Source organism: Brassica rapa, chromosome A01 (assembly GCF_000309985.2).
Source record: "Brassica rapa cultivar Chiifu-401-42 chromosome A01, CAAS_Brap_v3.01, whole genome shotgun sequence".
NCBI lineage: Eukaryota > Viridiplantae > Streptophyta > Magnoliopsida > Brassicales > Brassicaceae > Brassica > Brassica rapa.
This window is the reverse complement of record NC_024795.2, coordinates 10,371,681-10,395,834: the sequence shown is the minus strand read 5'-3', so window position 1 is coordinate 10,395,834 and position 24,154 is coordinate 10,371,681. Positions and strand designations below refer to the sequence as shown.

The following is a 24,154-nucleotide window of genomic DNA, read 5'->3' as shown; positions in this document are numbered from 1 at the left end:
ACATAAAGGTCAATTCCTGAGTGTAACAAAAGATCTTTGTAACCCATGTAAGAGAAGAAGCAACAAAACATTTGTCCAACGTGTGAAAACAACACCTCTTCCTAGTACATTTCTTTCAAAATAGAAAATGACATGAAAATCCAGATATGGATCAACTTGACAGAACCCAACAAGATATAATGTACAATGAACTGACAGTATATTGTCAATGACGAGGTTCAACTACAAGTAAGACTGGACGAACAACAGAAGAAAGCAAATCACAAGCATCCTTAACTTTTCCGCAAATCCTTGCAGCTCACTTCAAGTTCAATCTTAGGAGGTGTTACAAAAAAGAAGTTAGCTCAGAAACAAATTAAGGTCCCCAAGACAGAGCCACGCCCCTTTTCTCCAACTCCCCTTCCTTTACTTCATAGAGCAACTTGATTGCGTTATCTGTTGAGAGAGCATGCAATGAATTATGTAGTTTCTGAAACTTGTCTCTTGCTTCCTCTTCATCAATCAGATTCTCTTTTAGCTCCTCAGGGAGTAAGGCCAGCGTACTTGGAAAGGTTCAAACTAGGGCTGTCAACTGGTTGGGTGCCCATGGGTGTAGCCCAGCCCAAACTGTTTTGGGCGGGTTATGGTTAAGCCCTAATACTTCTTGGTCCAGTTGGGCTAAAAACCCAGTTTGCCCATGGACAATTTGGTTCAGCCCAGTTAAACATTGGGTTAGCCCAATACATATTTTTTTTTCTTTTTTTTTTTATTGAAAAAGGGAAATCCCTTTCAACGTTGCCGTCGTAACATCTTACAATTTTGAGATAAATTTTGCGATCTCTTCTTCTGGATTCATCTTCTCTGGCGTGTGACTTCTTCTTCTCGCAATTTCAGGTAAGATTCTCGAGTTTTAGCTTTGGTCTTATGTTTCTATAACTTTGAGTTTTGGTTGTGTGATGATGGTGATGATGAATCTCGTTTCATGATTCTCTGTTGTGAGTTTTGTGATGAATCTCGTTTTGTTTATGATGTTTATGGTAATGTGCTTGCTTACTTGGGTTTCCTGAGTTACTTCAAATGTATCGTTTTAAGTTTTGTTGTGGGTTTAGCTTCATTCTGAGTTGCTGATGTATACTCATGAGGTCTCTCTGAGTTTCTATCTTATAGTCATAACTGAGTACTTGTAAACTTTCATACGTTAGTTTTATTCTCTTAACTGAGCAATTGTTTAGATTGTTTGGATTCAGAAACACAGTTTGCTAATATTATTTCTCTTTGATTGATCCTTTCTCTTCAGACTTATTCAACCATGATAACTGCTCCTTTCTCATTTTTGGTAGGTGATGAGTCTGTTGAGAAGACAGAAGAGGAGAAAGAAGAAGAGGATAAAGAGAAGGAGAAAGAAGAAGAGAGTGGAGAGTCTATAGACTTGAATTGAGGTATGATTCCAATGACTGGTCGTTTTTTTATTGTATTCAAATGAGATATGGTGGCACTGAAGGTTCTATTAATTGCTTCAGGACATGAGGGTTATCTGTTTGGTGTTACTTTTGTTTTTACATCTTTTTGTACTTCAGCTATTGATTCTGTAGAGCGAGAATATATGATGTGTTTACTGCTCGAGTTATAATTTTTTTTTAAACATAAAACAGAGAGTTATAATTTTTTTTACATAAAACATAGAGTTATGAAAAACTGAAGTCTATTGAATTTATTTTACATCACATTTGTATTCAAAAAATTTCAAAGACATTAAAATTGAACTTATATTGAATTTATACAGATTTGCTTATAAATGGGCGGGCTTGGGTTGTCCAGCTGGGTGTTGGGTGAAGTTGGGTTTGGGTGTTATTGGGTGTGGGCTAAATATGCGTATGGGTGTTTTGAGCCCAGTAAAATAAATGCCCAATTGGGCACACCCATTTGGGTGCAGGCCAACCCAACTGACATGCCTAGGTCAAACAAACAATTAAGTTTCATCATCCATACTTACATACTTGGCAAGCAACAGTGGGCAGCTGAAGTTACCTCGAAACACATCTGTCAAAACCAAAATGATAACCCTCAAGAACAGATTCCTTGAACCCAATGTTTAAATTCTCCTCCTCCAAACCACCAGCCTCTTTCCCAGCAAAAATCTAGGCTAGAGCAAGAAAAGAAACCAAGACGATTTCGCACTTGTCAGTCCATACATTATTAGGCTAGGAATATTATCGAACCAGGGGTTTTAGGATTACAACATAACGTAACATCATGAACAAACGAAAAAGAGAGCCAAAAAGAAAATCTGAAACTGTTAAGGAGAAACCTTCAGATGACAGCATCGTTAGTTAGTTACTTTTGATTTAGTGAGAGAGAGAACTTGGAGAGAATTAGTAATAATGGAGCAGTGAAGGATGAATTTGCAATTTCTAATTAAAAAAAGTGTACATTTTATTTTTGATTTAACGCATGAAGTTTAAAATGGGGACTGTTCTCAAATATTGGCACATGCCCATCATATGATTTTCTCCTGCAATTAATTCTAAGGAGAAATGACCGAAAAATTACCATAAAAGAGATGCAGAAATCCAAATGGCGGCAATCTACGGCTTATTCTCCATCGTCTTCTGCATTTATCACTAGCTCCGTATTATCCATTTCTCGTTTCTCCTCTTTCCATTCCGTCGAGAAAAGAGCTTGGCGGTTTGATCGAAGAACTCCGTCGCCGATTCTTCTTCTCCTCCTCCCCCATTCATTAGTTAGGTACTCCAATTGATTCGAAGATGGAAGCTCTTTGTTTCGATTTCGATTGTTGCCACTTACAATTTCCATAATGTTGATAATAATTTCTTGCACTTTGTTCCGAGAAGCAATTGTTGTATAAGCCATGATGTGTTCTCATATGAAAAATTTAGCAAACAATTCAATTCATAAGAAATGCATATTGATCGAGGATCGGGATAAGAAGAGGATTGTAAGAAAAAAATTTGCATATTATAATGAGATGAGAGAGTTCGAAGATGAAAATTTCATAGCATACATAGTCATATAAAATGTTGTACATCATCTTCTCTTTCTGAAAATTCTAAAGCTTTAACACTATACTGCTTTGTTCTCACTCTCTATTGTTTATTATTCATACCACACTATATATGTACCTACGGATAACAACAATAGATTTTATACTTCAAAATTAATATGAAAACATCATAGATGTAAATAACTGGTGAAAAGAGCGTTCAAAGAAGAGAAGAGCAGTCACATTTCACAAATTGGATAAGCACACTGAAAAAAACATTGCATCAAATTGAGAATACAAGCAGGTAATTGTAAAAACAGTCCTCAAAATTAAAACATAATTAAGAAACATACCCCATAATTTTTATTAGTAGATGTATTTATATGAATGTAAAAACAAAAAAATGTGTAATGAAAAAAATGCAGACTTACATATAGTTGGGAAATTCTCTGGCCATTCCCTATCGGCAAATGAGAATCGAGTGCGTTTGTTTCCAAGGAAACTGAATGCACCGCCCATTTTTGTTGTGGTATGAAAAGGATAGAAAAAGAAGAATAACGAGTGTGTTAGTAGATGTATTTATAGTGGCGGAAAACTAGGTTATGGAAAGGATATAATAATATGATGTTGTTTCAACTTCTTCAGGTACATATAGCTAGGTAATCCAATTGTTTTGAAAAGCTCTTTGTTTCAATTTCAATTGTTGTCGATTACGATTTCCAGGATGTTGGTAATAATTTCTTGCGCTTTGCTCTGATGAGCAATTGTTGTACAAACAATGATGTGTTCTCATATGAAAAATTTACCAGACAATTCAGTTCACAAGAAATGCATATTGATCGAGGATCGGGAAAAGAGGAGGATTGTAAGAGAGAAAAATAGCATATTATAATGAGACGAGAGTTTGAAGATGAAAATTTTATAGCATAAGTATACATCATCTTTTCTTTCTGCACATTCTAAAAGATTTAAACAGTATGCTGCTTTGTTATTTATTATTCATATCACACTATATGTGTACCTATGTGGAGTGGAAATTTTACACTAAAGAAGCTTCTTCAACCTTCCTGCTTTTTCTGACAAACCCAACATAAAGGTCACTTCCTGTAGTGTCTTCCTCAGATAATTGTCTCCTCCTCCCATCACCACCACCTTCCTTCATCTTCTTCACAAACTCCACCAACTGCTGCCAATTTTGACCCTCAAACAACCTCTTGTTCATTCTCAGGTACGTAAACGCTGTCAACCCGTTTCCCGTATCCGACCTATTCGTTGCAACCACCTGTCCGAACGCGCTCGAGTCGTATCTCTCTAACGCATTCTCCCCCGCTAGGTCTGTTCCAGCCTGCCTCGTCGCGCTCTGCACTTGCTTAACCAGACCTTCCGGCGAGCAGTTCGCGTGCTCCGGTTGTTCACCGTCCTTCATCTCCATGCAGGTGAAGTTTAGGACAACGCCGTGTTTGTTGAACATCTTAGCTATTGGTAGATACCCGTCGTGGTTTCTTGTGTTGTAGTATCCAGCGGTTAGCTCAGCGGCGTGTGACCTGGTGTTGTAGTGCCAGTGGATACCGGCTACTTTTCCAGATAGCTTAGCTCCGGTTCCTTGGAAGACTCCTTTAGCTGAAGCTAGGAGCTTGTCTCCGTGCTCAAGTAGCTTCCCTGAGTACCACTCCATGAAGAACTTTCCGTACTCGCTGTTCCATGTTCCGTCTCTCCTGAAAAACTCAGTGTCTTCCGGAAGGTTCTTGTACTCTCCGGCGTCATGTGGTCCACTTGTTCCCCAGTTAGTCTTCCCGACTGATTCAGCATATGCTTGAAGGGACGATCTCATATACTGCATAATCAAGAAGTATCGTGATCTTAGAACAAAGTGTTTGGATGTTCTCATCATGTCATGTCTTAACATACCTTGTCGTAGCACTGGAACTCGCCAATTCCAGGGAACCTCCATGTTCCGTTGCTTTCAGGGTATGAAGGGTATCTCAATTCTCCGCAAGGTCCCATGCCCACTTGAATCTCCTGTAATAACATGATGATACAATATGATTAGGTCAATGTATAATTCTCATATGTTATATGAAGTTGATTCATGATCTGCTTACCGCAATAACTCCTCCTATGTAATGATCGAATCTTTCACGGAAGCTCCTCATGAAATCTGAGTAGACCTGGATAGGTGTTCTTCCTCTTAAGACAGGGACAGAATCACATCCCAAGGAGATGTACTCAGGGTTCCTTCTTCCAGATTTGTCTGTGTAGACAAGATCAGGGTTCTTGCTGATCTCTTCCAGCACCCATGGTGGCAAGGGTATACTATATTTTTTTAAGGAGACAAACCATTAGCTAAGCTAGAAATAAAGAGACAAGATCTTATTCATTATAGGCCTTTCATTACCTGCAAGAGTCTCCAACGTTTCCTCCGCATTGATGGAAAGACATAACAACCTGAAGCTTGAGACCATGCTTCTGAACCATCTGTATAAGCTCGGCATAGCCTTCCCAGTTATACTTCATAGGTCCATCTTTCTCCACCAATCCCCACCAAGCGTCAACCATTACACCTTCCACACCAGCTCCTTTTAGAGCCATCAAACTAGCGTTCATGGCTCTTGGTTTGTTCAAGTGCCCTGACATTGTCACCGTGTCCAGCGGTAACATGACGAAAACAGGAACGCTGGAGTCGTTCTTGGGGTGTGGGTAGGAGAGAACGTGGAGCTTCTCCCATCTTTCAGTGGCTTCTTCACCTTCTGGCTTGAAGGTCTTCTCATGAGTGAACTTCATTTCTTTAACCGAGCTCTTTGCTTGGAATTGATAAGTTGGTGGCTTCATTTTGGCAAACGACATGTTGGAGGAGCTTTCATGGTTTCTTGAGCTTTTGGTATCTTTACGTTTGATTAGAGAACTTGAGGAATTTAGTGTTAACTCCATTGTTTTCTTTCTCTCTGTTCAGTTAAAAAAAATGAGTAGAGAGAGAATAGAAATGTTGGTGTTTGAGAGAAAAGATATGTTTGTGTGTTTGAGAGAAGATGATGCTTGTGTGTTTGCATATTATAAAGAAACCTGATTGGCTGTGATTTAAAGGACAATATTTGACTAAAACGGAGAGAAAATATCATAAAAAGGTTGCTTTAGTTCCATTTTTACATATCACATGGTTCACACACATACCAAAATGAAAAAGTGTAGATTTCACATACTACAGATTTTCAAATTCATCCGTGTATTCAAATGTATCTAATTAAATTTATTTATCCTCATGTTGGTAAATTATTCATTTACTCACTATACTGCAATATTTATCTAATCTTAAAATTTGCTCTTGATAATATAGATAAGCTTTGAACACATGGTTCATGTGGCTTAAAATGTTTTTTTTTAAGGTCTCTTGATTTTGGTGTTAAAAAAAAGGTCTCTTGATTTTAGTTTGAAAAAGAAGATAAGTGCAAGGAAGGATTTATTTCAGTATTAAAATCAATATCTTGTGGTGGCTGTTAACTCTGCCTTTTTTTCTTCTTCTCCTTGGACTTTCCCTCCTGTAAGATTTGTGTTTTCCAACTAAGCACCAGTTCATTTCCCCATCTAATATTTTATAACAAAAAACATTCACTGATTTGATCAAAAAAAAAAAAAAACATTCACTGAGATTTGTTCTCATGGCCATCTTGCCTGGTTGAGCAGGTAAACTAAATTTAAATTGTTTAAAGTGACGCCAGTTTGATGCAATGAGCCCTTATCAGTATAGTGTATGTAATGCTTAATACTTGTGCCTTTGATCTTTTATAATCCATTTGAGTTTCACATGTTCTGTTCGAAACGAGACCAGGCCGACTGCAAATAATATTGGGAATCTTTCTCTATATTTATCTTTTTCTAGCTGACTCATTTGAAAGTGACAATCTGGTCTTTATTCAGGTGACATAGATTGCGCTTTTGGCTATTTCTTCATCGAGGACAATGTTGTTGTCTTTATTCTCGTTTTTAATTCTCACCATTAGTTTTTTTGAGTGGTAGGAAATTGATCCTTATCGCTTTGGCACCTTCTCTTTTTTGGCTTGTGCTTTTCTATTCACAAGGTTCTGGGAGTATGACGTTGGACACTGACTCAAATATGTACGCTCTCCGTATCCCAATCTAGAAAAATGTGTTGTAAATAAAACCGGGAGGGTTATAATTTTTGAACATACATTCCCATTATCTATTATTGGTCCTTCTGTTAATTCAAAGACTAGAGTAATCTCGTGCTAATGTATATATAATGTTCGGTTTCCGGTTTTCTTCGGGTAACAATGATATATGCTTGCATGTTGTGACAACACGCTTTATTGCGACTCTATTATTTTTTTTTTTGACATCTATTGTGACTCGTTTTGGTATTAAAAAGAAAACTCTACGGTAAGCATTGTTTGTTGGAAAATAATGACTGTGACATTGTTATATTGTTGAGTTGGCTTTTAATCTCTTATTAAGGGAAAAATCTTATTGTCATTTTCACTGAAATCTTTTCTTTCTTTCTTCTAGAGAAAGTAAACAAAGTTTGATACCTTTTTCTTTTATGTCCACGGAAACTTTTGAGCTTTATTATGGACCGATGGTGGAAAAAGTACAAAGCGTATGGACTTGTTCACACACGCATCAGCAAGTTAGTGACTTAGTGAGTCTTCTTCCTACGTAACTTAACCCTCCCCACTATTCTTTATCTTCCTATTTCTTACTTCTATACACATAGTTTCTGACTTTAATCTTTAGTTTTTACTGCTTGATCTTGGTCCTTATCTGTTCTGATTAGACTTCTCTGTCTTGGCATTAAAAACTATAGTTATAAACCATGTAAATCGTGGGATGATGACTTGTTGTATTGGCTTAACGAACTTGATTCGGTTGGTTTGTTCGTATAGGGCAAAACGCTAAACTAATCTTCGTATAAGTATGTAGCGTCTTGTGAAACATATAGTATCTAAAGAGAGATTGTAATAAAGCGCCACAACCTACGACGATTTGGTTTTGGGGGTTAGGAGTTTAGACAATGGTCAAATGGTATCATCATCTAGGCTTAACTTTAAGTTGAACTTGTGAGACCTTAAGAGGGCAGAACCTTAACAGTTAAGCTTTTAGTTTGTCAAATTGTCTGTAAGATATTTTTTCTGCTTTGTGTAATGTGATAACTGATAAGTGAACATCCAACAGAAATACGAGAAAACGAGTTTCTTTTAACAAAAAGCAAATACAAATATCATTTCGAATATAAATTATTACAAGATATTTTATCTCCCATTCTTCTTATGTTGAATCATTTTCAGAAAGGACAAGACATTGTTTCCCATAAAAAGATATCCAAGGAAGATATTTCTAGTCGACATGTAGACAGAATAATGCAAAGATATTTTGTAGTTGTTTTTTTGATTCAGGAACCAACAAGAGAGGTTTTCAATATTCTGCATTGGGTAAAGCTGAACCGTTGTTGCCAGGCCGGTAACATTTGACATTGACAGTACACTGCATGGACCCAACTGAATGTGATTCTCTTCTCTGCCCAAACACGTTGTGTGTAGAGAGCCAAACTCGAACTCTGGACTTATTCCAACTAGAGTACTCGACAATGATTTTACAACACCGTTTTACTCAGAATTGGATCATTGGCATGTAGCTCTTACTCTCTGAATCAGGCTGCAATAGAACCGAATGTGTGGTATCTCCAATTTTAGAACACCTTTCTATGGATTAAACGAAAGATGATCTCAAGACTGACCTCCTTTCTCAAGTGCTATATCGTAATACATACTTACGATTCTCTTTTGTCCAAGCATATCATTGTTTTTTTACATTACAGTGTTGCAATCTTACGGTAACTATGCAGGGAGACAAAAACATCATCAAGTTTGATGTGTGATCATAACTCTTCCCGGCCGCAATTTTATTATGACTTAAGAGTAAAGATTCTTCTACAATGTTCTAAGTCTGCTTCAACTTTCTTCAGTGTGCTCATCTAAACATGAAAGTTATCACAATTTGGGAGATAACCCAATTTACTTATACTAAACAAGATTTTCGACAACATGCTGTCTGTGAACTTACACCAGCCAGTTACCATTTCTCTGTGAACTAACACCACACTACTGTATTGATTGTCATGCGAATTGACCATTCCTACCTCAATCATACATTCTTAGATACGCAAAACACATTCGTTTAGATAAAATGAATAGTTCGTCTTTGAAATCAACCACAACACAGTCACCGAATCGAACACCCAAAACGATTTACAAGTTCTATTGAAAAACGTAGATAATTTTTTTGCTTACATCATATGTGATGATTTTTTTTTAACATGAGGTTATAGACACCGCTCCCTATCTTAGCCGCAGCAACCTCCTCCTTGCGACGTGGATCCATCTCTTCCACCTGATGGCCCCGGGATTCCTCCATATCCAACTTTTATTCCATATGACTCATTCGACACATCAAACACACCATCTTGTATCTTTTTGTATATTGTTGCCGCTGTCTTAATGAATGCCTAGCAATGATTCAAAAAACACACATCAAATTCATGAATTAGCATTTCTACTGGTGTAAGGTGTAAAGAGTGAAACAAGCTATGGTTTCTGGCGCCGCCTGAATCTAATTCTGGTATTATACGTTATTGTTTCTCATATATGAACTGGAGGGGACACGACGGGACACTAGAGAAAGGATACGAGCGATAACATGGGGGGAATGCATGGATGTTAGTGTACCTCTTCGACATTCTGAGCAGTCTTGGCAGAGGCTTCCATGAAGATAAGACCGTGCTCCTTTGCAAACTGCTCACCTTCCTCAGTGGTGACAGCCCTTCGGTGGGCAAGATCACACTTATTCCCAATGAGCATAATGGTCATATTAGCATTAGCATGCTGCCTTGCATCCTCTAACCAGCTAGCTAGATGGTTAAACGTCTCCCTCCTGCAAACAGTGTGAACAAATATTGTCAGTATCTTCACCCGCAACAGACAATTCTAGTTCTCGTTCTCTAACAGAAAAAAAAAGGAAAATTTCAACAAATACAGCCTATATCACTGTGTCAAGAAGATCATCCTCAACATCTAGCTACTACAACTACACAGAAACACGATCAAGCCAATTCTTGATAACAAAAGGCAAGTGCTTTTACCTGGTGATATCGTAGACAAGCAAAGCCCCAGCAGCACCTCTATAGTAGGACCTTGTAATAGACCTAAATGATTCTTGACCAGCCTGCAAGAATAGGGGAACAAATCAAAGACCAATGATAATTTCATGAAAACGAGATTCAAAGGCTTGAGGAAGAGAGTACGGTATCCCAGATCTGGAGTTTGAGGGGCTTGTTGTCGATGGTGATCATCCTCGCCCCAAACTCAACACCGATGGTGAGATCATGCACCGGCTGAAACCTCTTGTCCGTGAACTGAAGCAGAAGGCATGATTTCCCTACTCCTGCATCATCATCATCAATCAACATCCATCATCCCTAAAAACGGTTGTTTCATCTCTCAATTTCCTAACGAACTAGATCCAGATCTATCGTTTTTTTTAGCAACAAAACACACACATCTATATATATATATAGGATCATAATGATTCGATTCCATCTCAAATCCTCCTAGTGGATTGAAAAGGAAACGAAGATGGAGGAGTTTACCAGTATCGCCGATGATGATATACTTGAAGAGATAAGCGTAAGACATGTTGAAGAAATCGAATTCTGCAGATTCTCTTTGCTTTTTCTATAAATGATGGAGGCGGTTAATTTCCAGCAAATCCAACGAAGCAATCAACCTGTTTTGTCAAAAGTTTTCTAGCGTTTCCTTATTAAATAATAGCACTGTGTGGCATTTTATTTATTTAGAAAACCACATGCAGTTTCCAGACCATAGGGTCAATTCATTGGATGAATACATTTTTAAGAAAACCTCGACTTCGGGGTACATAGATAAATACATTTTTAATACATAAAAGTACGTGAAATAGGAAACCTACACGCTCCGTAGACCAATCACACAACAAAATGCGATTATAAAATAAACTAAGAGCATATTAAATGAACAAAAAATATTGGAAAACATGAAAGATAAGTAGTAGATAACAAAGAAATCCATACACTAAAATAAAACACACTATTTTTGGGTCCATAAACTTTCTATTTTAATCTTGTTGAAAGAAATAGTCTCCATACTCTTTTGCTTTTACATTTGAGAACAAAAATGTGTTACACTAATATAAGAATAATTGATATGTAACTTGTAACAATTTAGTAACATATTTTATGCAAGATTTTAAGAAGAGGTTTATAAACTCAACTCCACCTTCTAAATAATAAAATCATAAACAGTAATCATTAAATCCTAAATTCAATGTTTAGATTATTTTTAAAAAATAATATCTAACTTATGGTATTTTAAGAAATTTTTAAAGATTTGGGTATTAAAACTCTTAACAAAATTTAGTTGAGTTATTTTATCGAGCTTCCCTAAAATTACAATGTATCGTAGCTCATTAGCAACTTTCTGGCGTTTCAGTGTTTTGTGATTGCACTGCGTGCAGTTACGTGAATAAATAACAGCACGCAACCACTTCAAGAGAAAGAGGAAAAAAAAGCTGTTGAAAATTGTATAAAATCTTTCTCCAGTCGGCACTGAGAGAAGGAGAGCTCAGAGAGAGAAAAAAGAAAGAAAGATGGGAAGCGGTGTAGCTCTCTTTACTCTCTCCTTTCTTCTCGCAGCCCATCATGCTCATTCCGCAATCGGCGTGAACTGGGGAACGCTGTCGTTTCACAAGCTGAGACCTTCCACAGTGGTGGATCTCCTCAAAGCAAACAAAATAACCAAAGTAAAGCTCTTTGATTCAAACCCAGATGCACTTCGAGCTCTAATGGGCACTGGAATCCAAGTCATGATCAGCATTCCCAATGAGCTGCTCTCCACTTTCAGCTCCGATCTCTTCGTCCAGCAGAACCTCTCTCGCTTCATGGGCAAAGGTGGCGCTGATATCAGGTATAGCATTTTCTACCAAGTATGCGTCTTTATGTTCTTATATGCTCACACACTTGCAAAGTTTCAATCTTTATGCTCTTAGGCTATTCACCCACTTGCAAAGTTTCAATCTTTGTGAATGTGTAGGTACGTTGCTGTAGGGAACGAGCCGTTCTTGACGAGTTACGGCGGTGCGTATCAGAACTATGTTGTCCCAGCTATGGTTAACTTGCAGCAGTCTTTGGTTAAAGCAAATCTAGCTAGCTATGTGAAGCTGGTGGTTCCTTGCAACGCGGATGCGTATGAGTCTAACGTTCCTTCTCAAGGGACGTTTAGGCCTGAGCTAACGCAGATCATGACTCAGTTGGTTTCGTTTCTAAACTCAAATGGGTCCCCCTTTGTTGTCAATATCTATCCTTTCCTTAGTCTCTATCAAAACTCCGACTTCCCGCAAGACTTTGCGTTTTTCGAGGGAAGTAGTCACCCGGTTCTTGATGGGCCTAATGTTTATTACAATGCGTTTGATGGGAACTTCGACACTCTTGTCTCTGCTCTCGCCAAGATTGGGTATGGTCAAATGTCTATAGTTATTGGGGAGATTGGTTGGCCTACGGATGGAGCAGTGGGTGCTAACCTCACTGCGGCGCGGGTTTTCAACCAAGGGCTTATTAACCATCTGTTGAGCAACAAAGGGACGCCGCTCAGGCCTGGCTCACCTCCTATGGATGTCTATCTTTTCGGTTTGCTTGACGAAGGAGCTAAGAGCACACTGCCTGGTAACTTTGAAAGGCACTGGGGGATCTTCTCTTTTGATGGACAGGCTAAGTATCGTCTCAACTTAGGACTAGGCAACAGAGGGCTCAAGAATGCGGAGAATGTTCAGTACCTACCTTCCAGGTGGTGTGTGGCTCACCCAGAGAAGGACATGACCCAAGTTACAGACCACTTGAGGCTTGCTTGCAGTCAAGCGGATTGCACAACGCTCAACGACGGGGGATCATGCAGCCAGCTTGGGGAGAAGGATAATATCTCATATGCTTTCAACAGTTACTATCAGCTGCAGATGCAAAATGAGAAGAGCTGCGACTTTGATGGGCTTGGTATGGTCACCTTCCTAGATCCTTCAGTTGGGGATTGTAGATTTCTTGTTGGCGTTACAGATAAATCGTCTAGTGCTTCTGAGCTGATGGCAAGGTGGGATATCTACCACATTTGCATTGGACTGGTGGTCTGGGCTCTCACACGGTGTTACATTTTATGAGCGATATACTGGAGAAATTACATATATAGAGAGGTTCATATTGAATGTATTGTATTTGAAGTCACTTTCTTGAGCATATTGTATTATCATCATCTTCTTGGAGTTTATATTAGAAAGCAAGTTGAAATGTCTCTTTCTCTTTAGTCTCCACTACAACTATTGTATCTTTGTTGTCAATGTAGTTTGTACCTAAATATCAACATCATCATCTACTACAATTCTTCTGGTTTCCATTTTCTAAGTTCAGCATCCACGATGCAGTGTGCTTCCTCTGCAATCTCTGCGCTTCTCAACGCAGTATCAGTCGCTTCCTTTACCTCTTCCATCTCCTTCATCTTCTCCTCCAACATGCTCTCCCCTTCTACTCTGCTCTCGTTGATCTCTTCCAGCTGAGCATCAACCGTTTCCGCCTTGTACTGCACCATTCTCTCTGACTCTTCGTGCTTCCCTCTCAACTCCTCGTGCTCTTTCAAAGATATTCTAATCTTCTTATCAGGATCATCATGCGTCAAGCTCTCCTTCTTTTCAGTAAGTACCGTCATGTCCTCCACAGCTCTCTTCTCTGCGGTTTTCGCTTTCTTCACCGCTCTTCTAACTATCTCCAGCTGCTTCGCTGCTTCACCCATCACGGTATGTGTTGCTGCTGCTTCTCTCCTGAGCTCGTCCACGTGCATCCTCGTCTCTTCCGCTTCTTGTCTTGTTCTCTCTGCTACACGCATGGTTTCTTCAACCTTAAGTCTCTCTTCTACCCATTCTTCTTCTTCAACTTCTTCTCTCTCCTTTTCCTTCTCCTTCAGATCTCTGTTTTCTCTCTGCACACCGTCTAACTCCACCGTGAGTGATATCACCAAGCTTTTGTATGACCTCTCTTCATCACAAATCTCTTGCATCGCACTCTTAGCCTCTTTGAGTTCACGAGCAAGTTTGATCTCTCGTTGTAAACTCTGGTTTTCAGCAGATATCTCCGCAAGCTCATCTATCTTTTTCCTCAGTTCAGGGTCACAGTCGCTTCTTAGATCCTCCAGCCTTTGCTCAGCCTCTCGTTTCATCTCAGCATAAGTCTCTCTCGCATCAAAGCTCTTCTCTTTTATCTTTGCCTCTTCCTCTTTCTTCTTATCAGCATCAGAGTTCAATCTCTCAGCAGTGTCACGCATCTCTGCTATCTCTTCTAACATTTCATTGATCTTTTGGGAGTTAACCATTGATGAACACTCTGCTTCCTCTGCTCTTTGAAGCTCAGATAACCTTTCTTCCACGGAGATGCTGAACTCTTGTTCTATTTCCGAAAGCTTCTCCTTAGCCATGAACAGCTCTGCGGTGGCTAAGATGTAACTCTCTCTTACGCTCTCTGTTTCTTGGTTTTGAGACTGCAGTTTCTCTAACCGTTGGTTTATGGTGTGTTTGGTCTGGATCGCACGTTTTCTTGACTGTTTGGTGGTTTCAAGTTTATCCCTCAAGTCAGCGGCCTTTCGCTGAGTTGAGTCGAGATCAGAAAGAGCTCGTGCTTTCGCTTTGACAGAGCTGTCAAGACAGAGATGGACTCTATTCATTTCTTGTTCTGCTAACAGAAGCTGTGTCACTTTATCTGGCACATCCGTTGCATCCTTATAGAAGAAAGAACGCTAGTTCAGAGAAATGGTAATGAGAGTTAAAAAGCTAGAGAAGAATGAATGTACCTGAGAGGAGGAGGAGGAGAGACTTGGTGGTTGTTGCTTTGAGAAGCTAACTTGACGGAACAAACTAACGGCGTCTCTAACGGATTGAAAGGGAGGACGTGTGTCTATCTCTCCAACCTCACTGCTCCGAGGAGGAGTCTCGAGAGGCATCACCGGAGCATCTGCTCTTATCATCTTTCAACACAAAATGTTGTTTTGTTTTACGTAATGAAGCAGAGAAAGAGAGAGAGAGAGAGAGAACGAGAGATTGATGTTGATCATCTCGATGTTTGGTCTTCCAGAATCCAAATAATGAACCAGAGGGTAACCATGTTTTGCGTTCATGTCTTTGGTTTTACTCTCTAAGGCCATCTATTCTTTCTATTTTTAGACAATCAAATCATTGAATCCTATAATAAGAAACCTTATAGTTTTTAGAAAATTTCTTAAGGTGAATATACTAAGAAAGTTACCATAAACCATAGGAAGTAGCCAGCAACAACAACATATCTAAACAACGGCAATAGGGTTAAGAAAGTTTTAAGTGTGCCTGCGCCTTTTGACGCTATCTTCTGTGAATGTCTCCCATCTGCTATGATCCAAGGAACTCAAATCATCGAGCTCTGCTATTGCCAGAAGGTACCGAGTCAGCAACACAAGCTCGTCATCCTTGTCTCGGTTCACATGAGCTTTCCTAAACGGCCTGATTTTAAGACCGTTTTGAGGGTTCATCACGAAGTTCCTTCGCAGATCATCGAACATGATGGTGTTTTGGGCGTTGTAGAACTGCAATATAACAACAAATCAAATCCATGAGAAAGAGAATAAAGATTATAACAACACAAGTAACGGTGGTGGTGATGGGATAATAGTACCTCAGGTAATAGTGCCCAAATTAAACCTAGTGGCTTGCAATCGAAGATCCCACGAGAGTCTGACTGAACTGTGATCATGGCTAGATGGTCGAGAAGGGCTGTGATCTTGTAGTTTGGATTGCTCAACACACCAAGCTCTCCCATCTTTAACTCAACCCACTTCATGCTACAGAAACCAAAACCGGATAATCAAATAACTGAAAGAAGATGGAGAGATGACATGACAGATGATTTCAGAAGAAATTATCAAACAAAAGAGAAGCATCACCTAGTGGCAGACCAAATGATGATATCATATTCTGCATAAGCAGCAGTAAGAAACTCATGAAGATCTGCATTTAGGTAATCCAGACAATCGTCAGATAATAACTCATCAATCAAATGGATACGAGAAATGAATAATAGACACTACAACTTACAGGGACGCATAAGCTGCAACGGGTTCTCGGCAGTGGAACGGTGATCAAACAAAGTGTAGTCAATATCTAGAACAAGCAGTTTTTTGCCTTTGCGACATGGATTAACAAGCTTAATCTGCAAAATCACACAACAAATGAAGAACCTTTTGAGAAAAATGACACAAAGCATTCATTACTCTTACATTGAACGAAAAAGGCTTAAATCACAAACATTCACGAGCTAATAGTCATTCTTTATTCAACAAAACCGATAACTAAAGATTTTAACAGCCAAATCCAAGAACATGAAACACAGACCACGAATCTCCACTGAAGGAGAAGATGTTTGTACCAATGAGACATTCAAATGTATTAAAGTTCAAAACTTTGAATACACAAAACTCAGAACAGACCTTGTACTGATCAATTCTCCTCCTCAGCTTCTGCTTATTAATCTCCTTGTCCTCAATATCCACCACTTCCTCCTTACCAAGCTCAAAGTCATCAACAACGTCATCCGATGTTACTTGATCTACTATTATATCATCCTCCGTAGTACTGAAAAATCCATACTTTCAATCCATTTAGTTCACATGATCAATTGTAAAATTAGGGTTACGAAATGGCATAAAAAGGAAGAGAGAGAAGGACCCGATCATGGTCATCTTGAGAGAAGGCTTGAGAGGGATCTGAGAGAGCAGAAGAGAGTCATCGGAGAGCTTGTTTCCGACTTTGGGGTAAAGAAGCTTCTGGCGCTTGGGCAAGACGTTGGTGAGAAAGCAGATGCGACGTTTCAGCTCAGCAACAGAGTCGTCGGCGCAGATTCGGAGTGTGTACTCCTTCCCGCTCCATTTGACTATCAGAGTCAGCTCCTCGTCCATCGCGGTCACAGCATCCGGCGTCGGAGATGATGAAGAAGACGAAGCCATCTAACGCAAAATCGAGAGAGAGAGAGACTTTCGGATCCGACAATAGGAAGGTTAAGTTTTACAATTAAACCCCAACAGAGTAGGGTTTCTTTTGTCAATATATAAAGTTTGAGACTGATTTACCAAATTAATATTTTATATTTGACATTTTACTTAAAAAACAATTTATATTTTATTATTGGACAATTGTCAATAATAGCATCTTTTGAAGTTTATCGGTCCGATTGGTAATGGCTGTAGCTTTAAATATTTTGCTGTAGAAAAAAATCTGTAGACTTTTTGCTGTGGCTTTAGATTTTATTGCTGTAGAATTTTATTGAAGCACTAAAAAATTGCTTTGGATATTTGGCTCTGCAGAGCACTTGTACAGTTGTAGGATATTTTAAGAGCTGTGGTTTCAAAAAAAAATTTAAAGCTTGATTGCTCTGAATTTAGTGCTGTGGAAATAAATAGGGCTGTGGACAGCACCTACAGCAACTACCAATCACCCCCTATGTCTTAAAAATAGCACTAGAAGGAGAAAGTCACAAAAAAACATTTATTAAAGGGTAAAATATTCCTAATACCCTTGATTTAAAATTAAATAAAGAAACAAAAATAAATAAAATAAAAATAAATAAAATGAAAAAAAAAAATTTTATAGTTTCAGATTATATGTTTTCAGATTCGAAATTTTTATAATTTTTTTTTGAAATTTTTTTTTTCGAAATTTTTTTTAGTTTTTTTTTCAAATTTTCTTTTTATAATTTAAAAATACTTTTTGAAACTGTTTTTAAAATTTTTATTTTTTATTTTAGTATTTATTTTTTATAAAATTTTAAACCCTAATTCTAAAACCCCACCCCTTAACTCTAAACCCTAAGATTTAGATTAATTAACCCAAAGGGTATAAGTGTATATTTACCTCTTTAATGAAACCTATTTTTGTGACTTTGAGCCTTGAATGCTATTTTGGGAACAAAAACTTGGTTTAGTGCTATCCTAGTCTTTTTCTCTTTATTATTTACAAAACTGATTTATAGTGGCCAAATTGTAAATTACAAATATTAATTGGTCTTGTGTTTTGAAGTTTTTTTTTTGCTGGTTTAAATAGATAAAGAGGATTAAAAGAGCAAAAGTTCACTTTTGTACTTTATTATGTTTGATATATGATCAAGTTCTCATTTTATAGATTTTATTGGTGTTTAAAAAATAAGAAATGAGATGAGAACAAAAATTAAAAAAAAAGAATGATTAAAAGCATAAATATAACTAATTATACAAGTCTTTAAATTTATAATGCATATACTAATAAGTATTCATAAAATAATTATATTTACATGCACAGACGAAATACCTAATTTCATAATATTTAAATATAATAGCCAAAAATCATCGAAAGAAGAAAACTCTTACAATTTTAATATTTAAAACTATTAAATGTATTTTTTTTGTATTGATATGAAATGTTTTTGTTTATATTATTTTACCAACAATTATTGATTATTCGCTCTTTTTATGATAAATTAATGTAGTTGAAGAGGAGAAAAAACAAAAAAAAAAAACCTTTAAATAATACATAGATACATCAACAAAAACATAAATATTAGAATTTTTTTTAAAATAAGATAATATTTTTAAAAGAAATTGGTAAATATGTCTTGTTACTTTAAAGTTCATCTGTAAACACAGGTTCTTATCCAAAAAATTATGTTTAAATGAGAAAAATTGATTAGATCTTGTCTCTAATTCTAATGGTGCACATTCAATTAAAAGATTAAATTATAGTAAATCATCAAAGACACATCATCCAGATAAACTTTTTGTATTTTTCATTGAAGATATAGCTACCAACCCACCAAAACCCAGAAGAAAAATAATTGATAATGCAAATGTCTGGAAGAAAAGAAAAAACAGCTAGGGCAGCTTTGACCATCCCTCCAAACTTAAAAGAAGAAACGTCGCAAAACCTATATCAAACATATTATTAAGAAAATCTAGAAGGAAACAAAGATTAGACAAACAAAATAAAGAGATATATATTAAAAAGTCTGCCAAATTGACCAGAGAAGATAAATGTCAAATGAAGGAAGATGTTTTAGCCTTTCTAATTTATATAAAAAAATAACTTAAGGGCATCATATCCTTAAAATTTTAATACAAACCAATCCATCATCTTTTTGTGGGTCTATATATATGCACACATGCTTGCTTGTTGCATTTACATATCCTTTTATCCTAGTTGTTTGCATATTATAAAGTTTTGAAAAATGGAGATGAGGTTCTTATTATGTAGCAGCTTGACTTTGGTATTCATGTTGGCTTTGGGTGAAGCAGCTGGGGAAATAATGAGATGGAACAGAAAAGAGATGGTGGAGATGGCTGGCTACGGCGAAGACAAACTCTCCTCCGTCCTTGTCACTGCATCTCTTCTCTCTTCTTCCTCCTCACCTATTCCTGGTAAGTATTGTAAACAAGTAGCAATGAGTAGATTAGTCCATGTCATGGTGTTAGTCTCTTCTCACTTCTTATACATATAGGTGCTACGGTTGGCATCAAGTGCCACACTGGATATAGGAAGAGATCTAAATGGATCAAAGCTGTCACAAATGCGTTGGGACAATTCACCATTGATCTTCCTTCTCATCTCCATGCAATTCCTGACCTAGAAAAGGCTTGTTCCATCAAACCACTCTCTGTTCCTAAACCATATCAATGCTCTCCCACCAAGACTCAAAGAGGCATAAAACTCGTTTCCTCATCCAACGGTTTGCGAGTCTACACAGCAGGCAACATCACCTTACACAGAGGTCCATGTAAATAGAGATTTTAGATTGATGTTTGATATTTGATATTTTTCTATATGGTTCCTTCTCACTTATTGAGAGAAAGAGAACTAGTCTATTTTTGTATATAATGTTTACTTCATTCTCAAATCTTTTTGCTTGTATTGAGAAGACTATGATTTACTTTTAGATTGTCATGATAATTGCTAATCACTCAACAAGGTGATAGGAGAAGAGAGATAAGTAGTATTGCTTCAGTATCTAAAAACATAATTTACAATCCAAACGAGATAACAAACGCACACATCTCTTCTTTCATTAAAGCTTCAGTTTCATTTTCTTTTAGTATGTACACCGAAGTTAAGACCATATTCTTTTGATATCTTCATTCTCATAAGCATCTTGTTCCTCTACTGGACATGATATTCAACATGACTTGTGTACGCGGCTGCACAACATATCATCATAGCACACATAAATATCATTTTTATCTTGATGTTTAACTGTTTTGTATGTTCTCAAAAGAAAGATACAAACCTTCTCGGTAAGTTTGCCTTTCTGCATCGTTTTGACCCTTCATTCAAGATCGCCAATGCGTTCTCCTTTTCTCTCGCCGCAGCTTCCCTCTTTGCCTTCTTTGTCTCCACTTCAATTGCTTTCGTTAGAGCATCCACCTTCTTCAACAACATCTGTGTACATATGCATATTAACTTGTAATTAAGTAAGGTTTCATATTGTCAAATAGATGATACAAGAATAAGAAGGTTCAGTCATCAGTGTACCTTGATTTCCTCATTTTTGGCATTTATAGTACCCTCTTTACTCTCACAGATTTTCCTTAGAGAAATTACTTCCTTCTGAAGCCTGTCATACAAGAACCCTGACACCATATCTTCATTTCCATCTGCCTCAGCTTTCCTTTGTTCTTCTTCTTCATCCACATTAGTTAATCCGTTTGATGTAACCTTTGAGTTCTCTTTTCCATCTCTTTCTTCACCTCTGTTGATCGGCTGATTTAGAGCATGGATTCTACCTGTAAGTGAGCCTCTTGGCTGAGAAGTAGATCTTTTCTTTGATCCACCAACACCACTAGTCAAGAATCCTAAAATCTTGCCAGACTTTTCAGCTTTTGTAGTTGTTGGAGAGACAGTAAACATGTTTGGACTCTTCAAGCCATCTTCTATGGTTTTCAGTCTCAGCTTCAACCTCTCCTGTATTAGATTACTTAGAAGCATTAGAAACTACACTTACTTGCACCACAAGACTAATAATATACTCATCCACCACCTTTAGCTGTGATTCAGCCTTAGCTGTTCTCTCTGAAACAGCCAGTTTATCTTTCAGTTTCTGCATTTCTCCCTGCACACATACACACAAATTTCAACAGAACAACACTCAGTTTTCCATATAGACCAGTCACTGTGTATAGGTTGTGTAAGTGAAAAGAAGTACATGGAGAAGCCTTCTCTCTTCAAGCCATTGCTTAACAGGCATAACTCTATCATTCTCATCTTTCCACTCGTTAGCAACCGCAAGAGCCACTCTACTTGCTGACACTTTGACTCTGGATAGCTCTCTCTCCAAGGTTCTCTTCTCTTCCTGTTGGTTGATGTTGAAAACAATATTGTGAGTTTCTTGAAAACAAATGTGAGAATGTAAATAAAAGAATACTTGCATTGAGCTGAGAGATTTGGCGACGATAGTCTCGAACTGCATTTGCAGCTGTTCCTCCTGCCAAGATTGCTTCCTCTAACTCTCCAATGGTTTGAGAGAGCTTCTCAATCTCCAACACTTTCTGCCGGTTTATTTTCTCAAGAAACTTGTACTCTTCCTGCAAAGTTTTCTTTGCTTTTATAGCCAGCCACAGGTTTAAATGTTTCTCTGAATAATGCTAAATTTGTATTACAAGAGTGTTTGTTACCTGGCAGATCTCAATCTGTCGTCGAAGTTCAAAGTTGTGGTTTTGAACCTCCTCAACAATCAAAGCACGTTCAAGTGCACTTTTCAAGATTCTCTCTGCTTCAAGAAGCGCTGATTCTTTTGATTTTGTCAGCCGTTCCAACGCTTTCTTGTCTTCTTGAAGCGCAGAGATCTGTGAACAGACAAAATAAGCTATAGTCAATACATGATGTTTGTAACACACACAAGAAGAGAGATGGTAACAAGTTTGAAATCAAGACCTGATGCTTTTGAAACTTGATCTGAGCTTCAAGAGGAGCAATAACTGATTCAAGGGGTAGAGGATCATCTTCCTGTTGGTGCGTGTAAACCCTCCTCAGTGCTTCCTCTGCGGCGTCCTGTGCCGCTAATGCATCTTCCTTCTCCTCTTCTAGCTTCTTCATCTCTACCTCCTGCTCTTCCACAATCATGTCATAATCTTAACTTATTATTCTAGTCATTCTATCACTCGAAAAGATGACAAGTCTTTGAGTGTAAATGCACCTTTTGTACAACAAGATTCTTAGAGACTCCTAGTCTCTCCTCCAACTTCCTCACGTTTTCCCTGAGCTGAAACACACAACCAAGTAGCGTCAGCAGAGCTCAAGAAACTTGTTATAAGTGTTTAAATATGGAAAACATAACATTGATCAAGAAAACTTGTAGGTAAGACATAGTGGAAGAGATCATCACAAACATACAAATGGGAATTATCATGTTTATGCTAACTTACATACCTCCCCAAATTCTCTGTTCTTGAGCTCTTCATTTGTTCTCAAAGCCTCAATTTCAGCCTTAGCAGCCAATAGCTCCTTGTCCTTTTCTGCAAAAGAGAAAAAAAGAAAGCAGCACACCCCTCAATAAGGATTGATGAATAAGAAGACTCAGAGAAGAAAAGAAAGAACCTCTAAGCTGGTTTTGAAGAGAAGAGGTGTTTGATGCAAAAGGGTTTTCTCCTGCGGTCATGTTTACTCTCAAAGACTCCTCCTCCTTTGTTGCAGTATAATAGATATGAGTTTTGGTCTAAGCAGTTCAAAGAATGATACACAGGAGATAATGGAGGCGTTTAATATATATACACACACGCTTTTAGAGAGAGATAGACCATTCCTTAAAGGAATTGACGTTTAAGAAGAGAGAGAGAGAGGAAGTTTTAAACTTACTAAACTTCTTTTTTTTCCCTCATTCTCAAGCAACCGTCGCCATTTCAAGCCATTGGCATTAACACAACATTGACAGTAACCAACCCTTCCCTCTTCTTCTTTCTCTTTCACTACCCATTTCATTTCACATTCATCATACTCATTATCTTCCTCTTTATCTTCAATTCTAAAATGCTTTCAAGTTGTTGACTTTTTTTCTTTTTCAAATTATTACTTTCATTTGACTCTCTCAGTTACATAGAGTTTTCAAATTAGATTTTGGCCCATCATCATAATTACCGGCTAGTGCATATTTTTTCATGTTCAAACGTTTACCAATGTATTTTATTTTATTAATAAAATTTGAAAAAGGGATATGGTTCTACCTCAAATGGAAATTATAAATAAAGATAAATGTCTAAAGCAAGAGAAGGAGAGAATAATCCAAAAGGAGTTGGAAGGAGAGGCAGCATATTGACAGATATAAAGACACTAATCATAAGGATAAAGATAACTCAAATGATTGAAGTATTTCATTAGGTGAAAACTCTCTTTTTTATACTAACTAAAAATTATATTCTCTTGTATCCTTTTGTCTTTATTAGTTTTGATAAGGCTATGAATGTAGGTAACAACAGATAACAATTATGATAAGTTTTGAATGAAAACTATAATATTATCCAAGAGAGTTTGTAGTTTGATTGCCAGAAAGAGTTAGAAAGGCTGAAACTTGGAAGACTGAAAGCAATAGGGTGAAAAGGTGTTGCCTCAGCAATTAATAGCTTAACCGCAAAACATTGCACAAACCAAGGTTTCTTTGTATTAGTGGAAGTCACTCAATATCTCTCTTTGAATTAAAATAAGTTTTCAACTAAATGAGACTTCTCTTCTTTGCTTCCAAGTCTTATGGTTTTGCTACTAACTTATTAGATGATTCAATGATAAGATCATTAGACAAACAACACTTAGAAATAATTATGTATTTGTTATTATTATATTATATGGAGAACTAAAAGCAATAAAGGAAGCTTGAACCTTATAAAAGTAAATGGAGGTGATGACCTGTACTTTGTTCACCCATTGGTTTTGTGGGTTGGTGAAATCCTTTTAGAGGCTTATCAGACAGAACATAATCTGACCTGTAGATTTGGTCTTAATATTTTTTTTTAATTACATAACCTTTTGGTTCAGCCGCCACTTGACTCATCTGGTATTACAGAAGATTAT

At 37.4% G+C, this 24,154-nt stretch overlaps 6 protein-coding genes across 6 annotated transcripts; 2 read left to right on the top strand and 4 right to left on the bottom strand.

Moving 5' to 3' along the window:
* Positions 1-3,846: 3,846 nt before the first annotated feature.
* On the bottom strand, positions 3,847-6,025 carry LOC103868361 (beta-amylase 3, chloroplastic). Its single transcript, XM_009146473.2, has 4 exons — positions 5,376-6,025; positions 5,083-5,293; positions 4,889-4,999; positions 3,847-4,814 (listed from the first exon to the last, which is right to left on the bottom strand). The coding sequence occupies exons 1-4, from the start codon at positions 5,906-5,908 to the stop codon at positions 4,020-4,022; spliced, it is 1,650 nt and encodes a 549-aa protein (XP_009144721.1). The 5' UTR covers positions 5,909-6,025; the 3' UTR covers positions 3,847-4,019.
* A 3,123-nt stretch (positions 6,026-9,148) lies between these two features.
* Positions 9,149-10,882, bottom strand: LOC103868349 (ras-related protein RABB1c). The gene is made up of 5 exons (XM_009146465.2): positions 10,635-10,882; positions 10,290-10,429; positions 10,128-10,210; positions 9,715-9,919; positions 9,149-9,494 (listed from the first exon to the last, which is right to left on the bottom strand). Exons 1-5 carry the CDS (start codon positions 10,678-10,680, stop codon positions 9,333-9,335), a joined length of 636 nt encoding a protein of 211 aa, XP_009144713.1. The 5' UTR covers positions 10,681-10,882; the 3' UTR covers positions 9,149-9,332.
* Positions 10,883-11,106: 224 nt separating this feature from the next.
* Positions 11,107-13,458, top strand: LOC103868327 (glucan endo-1,3-beta-glucosidase 5). The gene is made up of 2 exons (XM_009146439.3): positions 11,107-11,985; positions 12,112-13,458. Exons 1-2 carry the CDS (start codon positions 11,669-11,671, stop codon positions 13,223-13,225), a joined length of 1,431 nt encoding a protein of 476 aa, XP_009144687.1. The 5' UTR covers positions 11,107-11,668; the 3' UTR covers positions 13,226-13,458.
* On the bottom strand, positions 12,985-17,199 carry LOC103868335 (putative WEB family protein At4g17210). Its single transcript, XM_033289868.1, is given in 7 exon segments — positions 12,985-14,829; positions 14,902-15,075; positions 15,445-15,666; positions 15,756-15,921; positions 16,024-16,289; positions 16,567-16,711; positions 16,805-17,199. Coding segments are annotated over 7 exon segments (2,643 nt in total). The 5' UTR covers positions 17,083-17,199; the 3' UTR covers positions 12,985-13,437.
* Positions 17,200-17,896: 697 nt separating this feature from the next.
* LOC103868310 lies at positions 17,897-20,036 on the top strand. The gene is made up of 2 exons (XM_009146417.3): positions 17,897-19,521; positions 19,602-20,036. The coding sequence occupies exons 1-2, from the start codon at positions 19,332-19,334 to the stop codon at positions 19,883-19,885; spliced, it is 474 nt and encodes a 157-aa protein (XP_009144665.1). The 5' UTR covers positions 17,897-19,331; the 3' UTR covers positions 19,886-20,036.
* A 37-nt stretch (positions 20,037-20,073) lies between these two features.
* Positions 20,074-23,918, bottom strand: LOC103868319 (microtubule-associated protein 70-5). The gene is made up of 12 exons (XM_009146427.3): positions 22,949-23,918; positions 22,691-22,775; positions 22,523-22,608; positions 22,290-22,355; positions 22,028-22,198; positions 21,769-21,939; positions 21,523-21,678; positions 21,300-21,446; positions 21,135-21,206; positions 20,630-21,058; positions 20,385-20,536; positions 20,074-20,295 (listed from the first exon to the last, which is right to left on the bottom strand). The coding sequence occupies exons 1-12, from the start codon at positions 23,069-23,071 to the stop codon at positions 20,274-20,276; spliced, it is 1,680 nt and encodes a 559-aa protein (XP_009144675.1). The 5' UTR covers positions 23,072-23,918; the 3' UTR covers positions 20,074-20,273.
* Between the last annotated feature and the right edge of the window lie 236 nt (positions 23,919-24,154).

Excerpts from the sequence above, each read along its gene's own strand:
- LOC103868319 (XM_009146427.3), bottom strand. The coding sequence starts at position 23,071 with ATGAAATGGGTAGTGAAAGAGAAAGAAGAAGAGGGAAGGGTTGGTTAC. Across the intron at positions 22,776-22,948 it reads AGGGAAAAAAAAGAAGTTTA|GAGGAGGAGTCTTTGAGAGT; the intron begins GTAAGTTTAAAA and ends ACTGCAACAAAG. Across the intron at positions 20,537-20,629 it reads CCAAAAATGAGGAAATCAAG|ATGTTGTTGAAGAAGGTGGA; the intron begins GTACACTGATGA and ends ATATGTACACAG.
- LOC103868349 (XM_009146465.2), bottom strand. The coding sequence starts at position 10,680 with ATGTCTTACGCTTATCTCTTCAAGTATATCATCATCGGCGATACTG. Across the intron at positions 10,211-10,289 it reads AACTCCAGATCTGGGATACC|GCTGGTCAAGAATCATTTAG; the intron begins GTACTCTCTTCC and ends CTATTCTTGCAG. Across the intron at positions 9,920-10,127 it reads CTTGTCTACGATATCACCAG|GAGGGAGACGTTTAACCATC; the intron begins GTAAAAGCACTT and ends CACTGTTTGCAG.
- LOC103868361 (XM_009146473.2), bottom strand. The coding sequence starts at position 5,908 with ATGGAGTTAACACTAAATTCCTCAAGTTCTCTAATCAAACGTAAAGAT. Across the intron at positions 5,294-5,375 it reads AACGTTGGAGACTCTTGCAG|TATACCCTTGCCACCATGGG; the intron begins GTAATGAAAGGC and ends AAAAAAATATAG. Across the intron at positions 4,815-4,888 it reads AGTTCCAGTGCTACGACAAG|TATATGAGATCGTCCCTTCA; the intron begins GTATGTTAAGAC and ends TTGATTATGCAG.
- LOC103868327 (XM_009146439.3), top strand. The coding sequence starts at position 11,669 with ATGGGAAGCGGTGTAGCTCTCTTTACTCTCTCCTTTCTTCTCGCAGCC. Across the intron at positions 11,986-12,111 it reads AAAGGTGGCGCTGATATCAG|GTACGTTGCTGTAGGGAACG; the intron begins GTATAGCATTTT and ends GTGAATGTGTAG.
- LOC103868310 (XM_009146417.3), top strand. The coding sequence starts at position 19,332 with ATGGAGATGAGGTTCTTATTATGTAGCAGCTTGACTTTGGTATTCATG. Across the intron at positions 19,522-19,601 it reads TTCCTCCTCACCTATTCCTG|GTGCTACGGTTGGCATCAAG; the intron begins GTAAGTATTGTA and ends TTATACATATAG.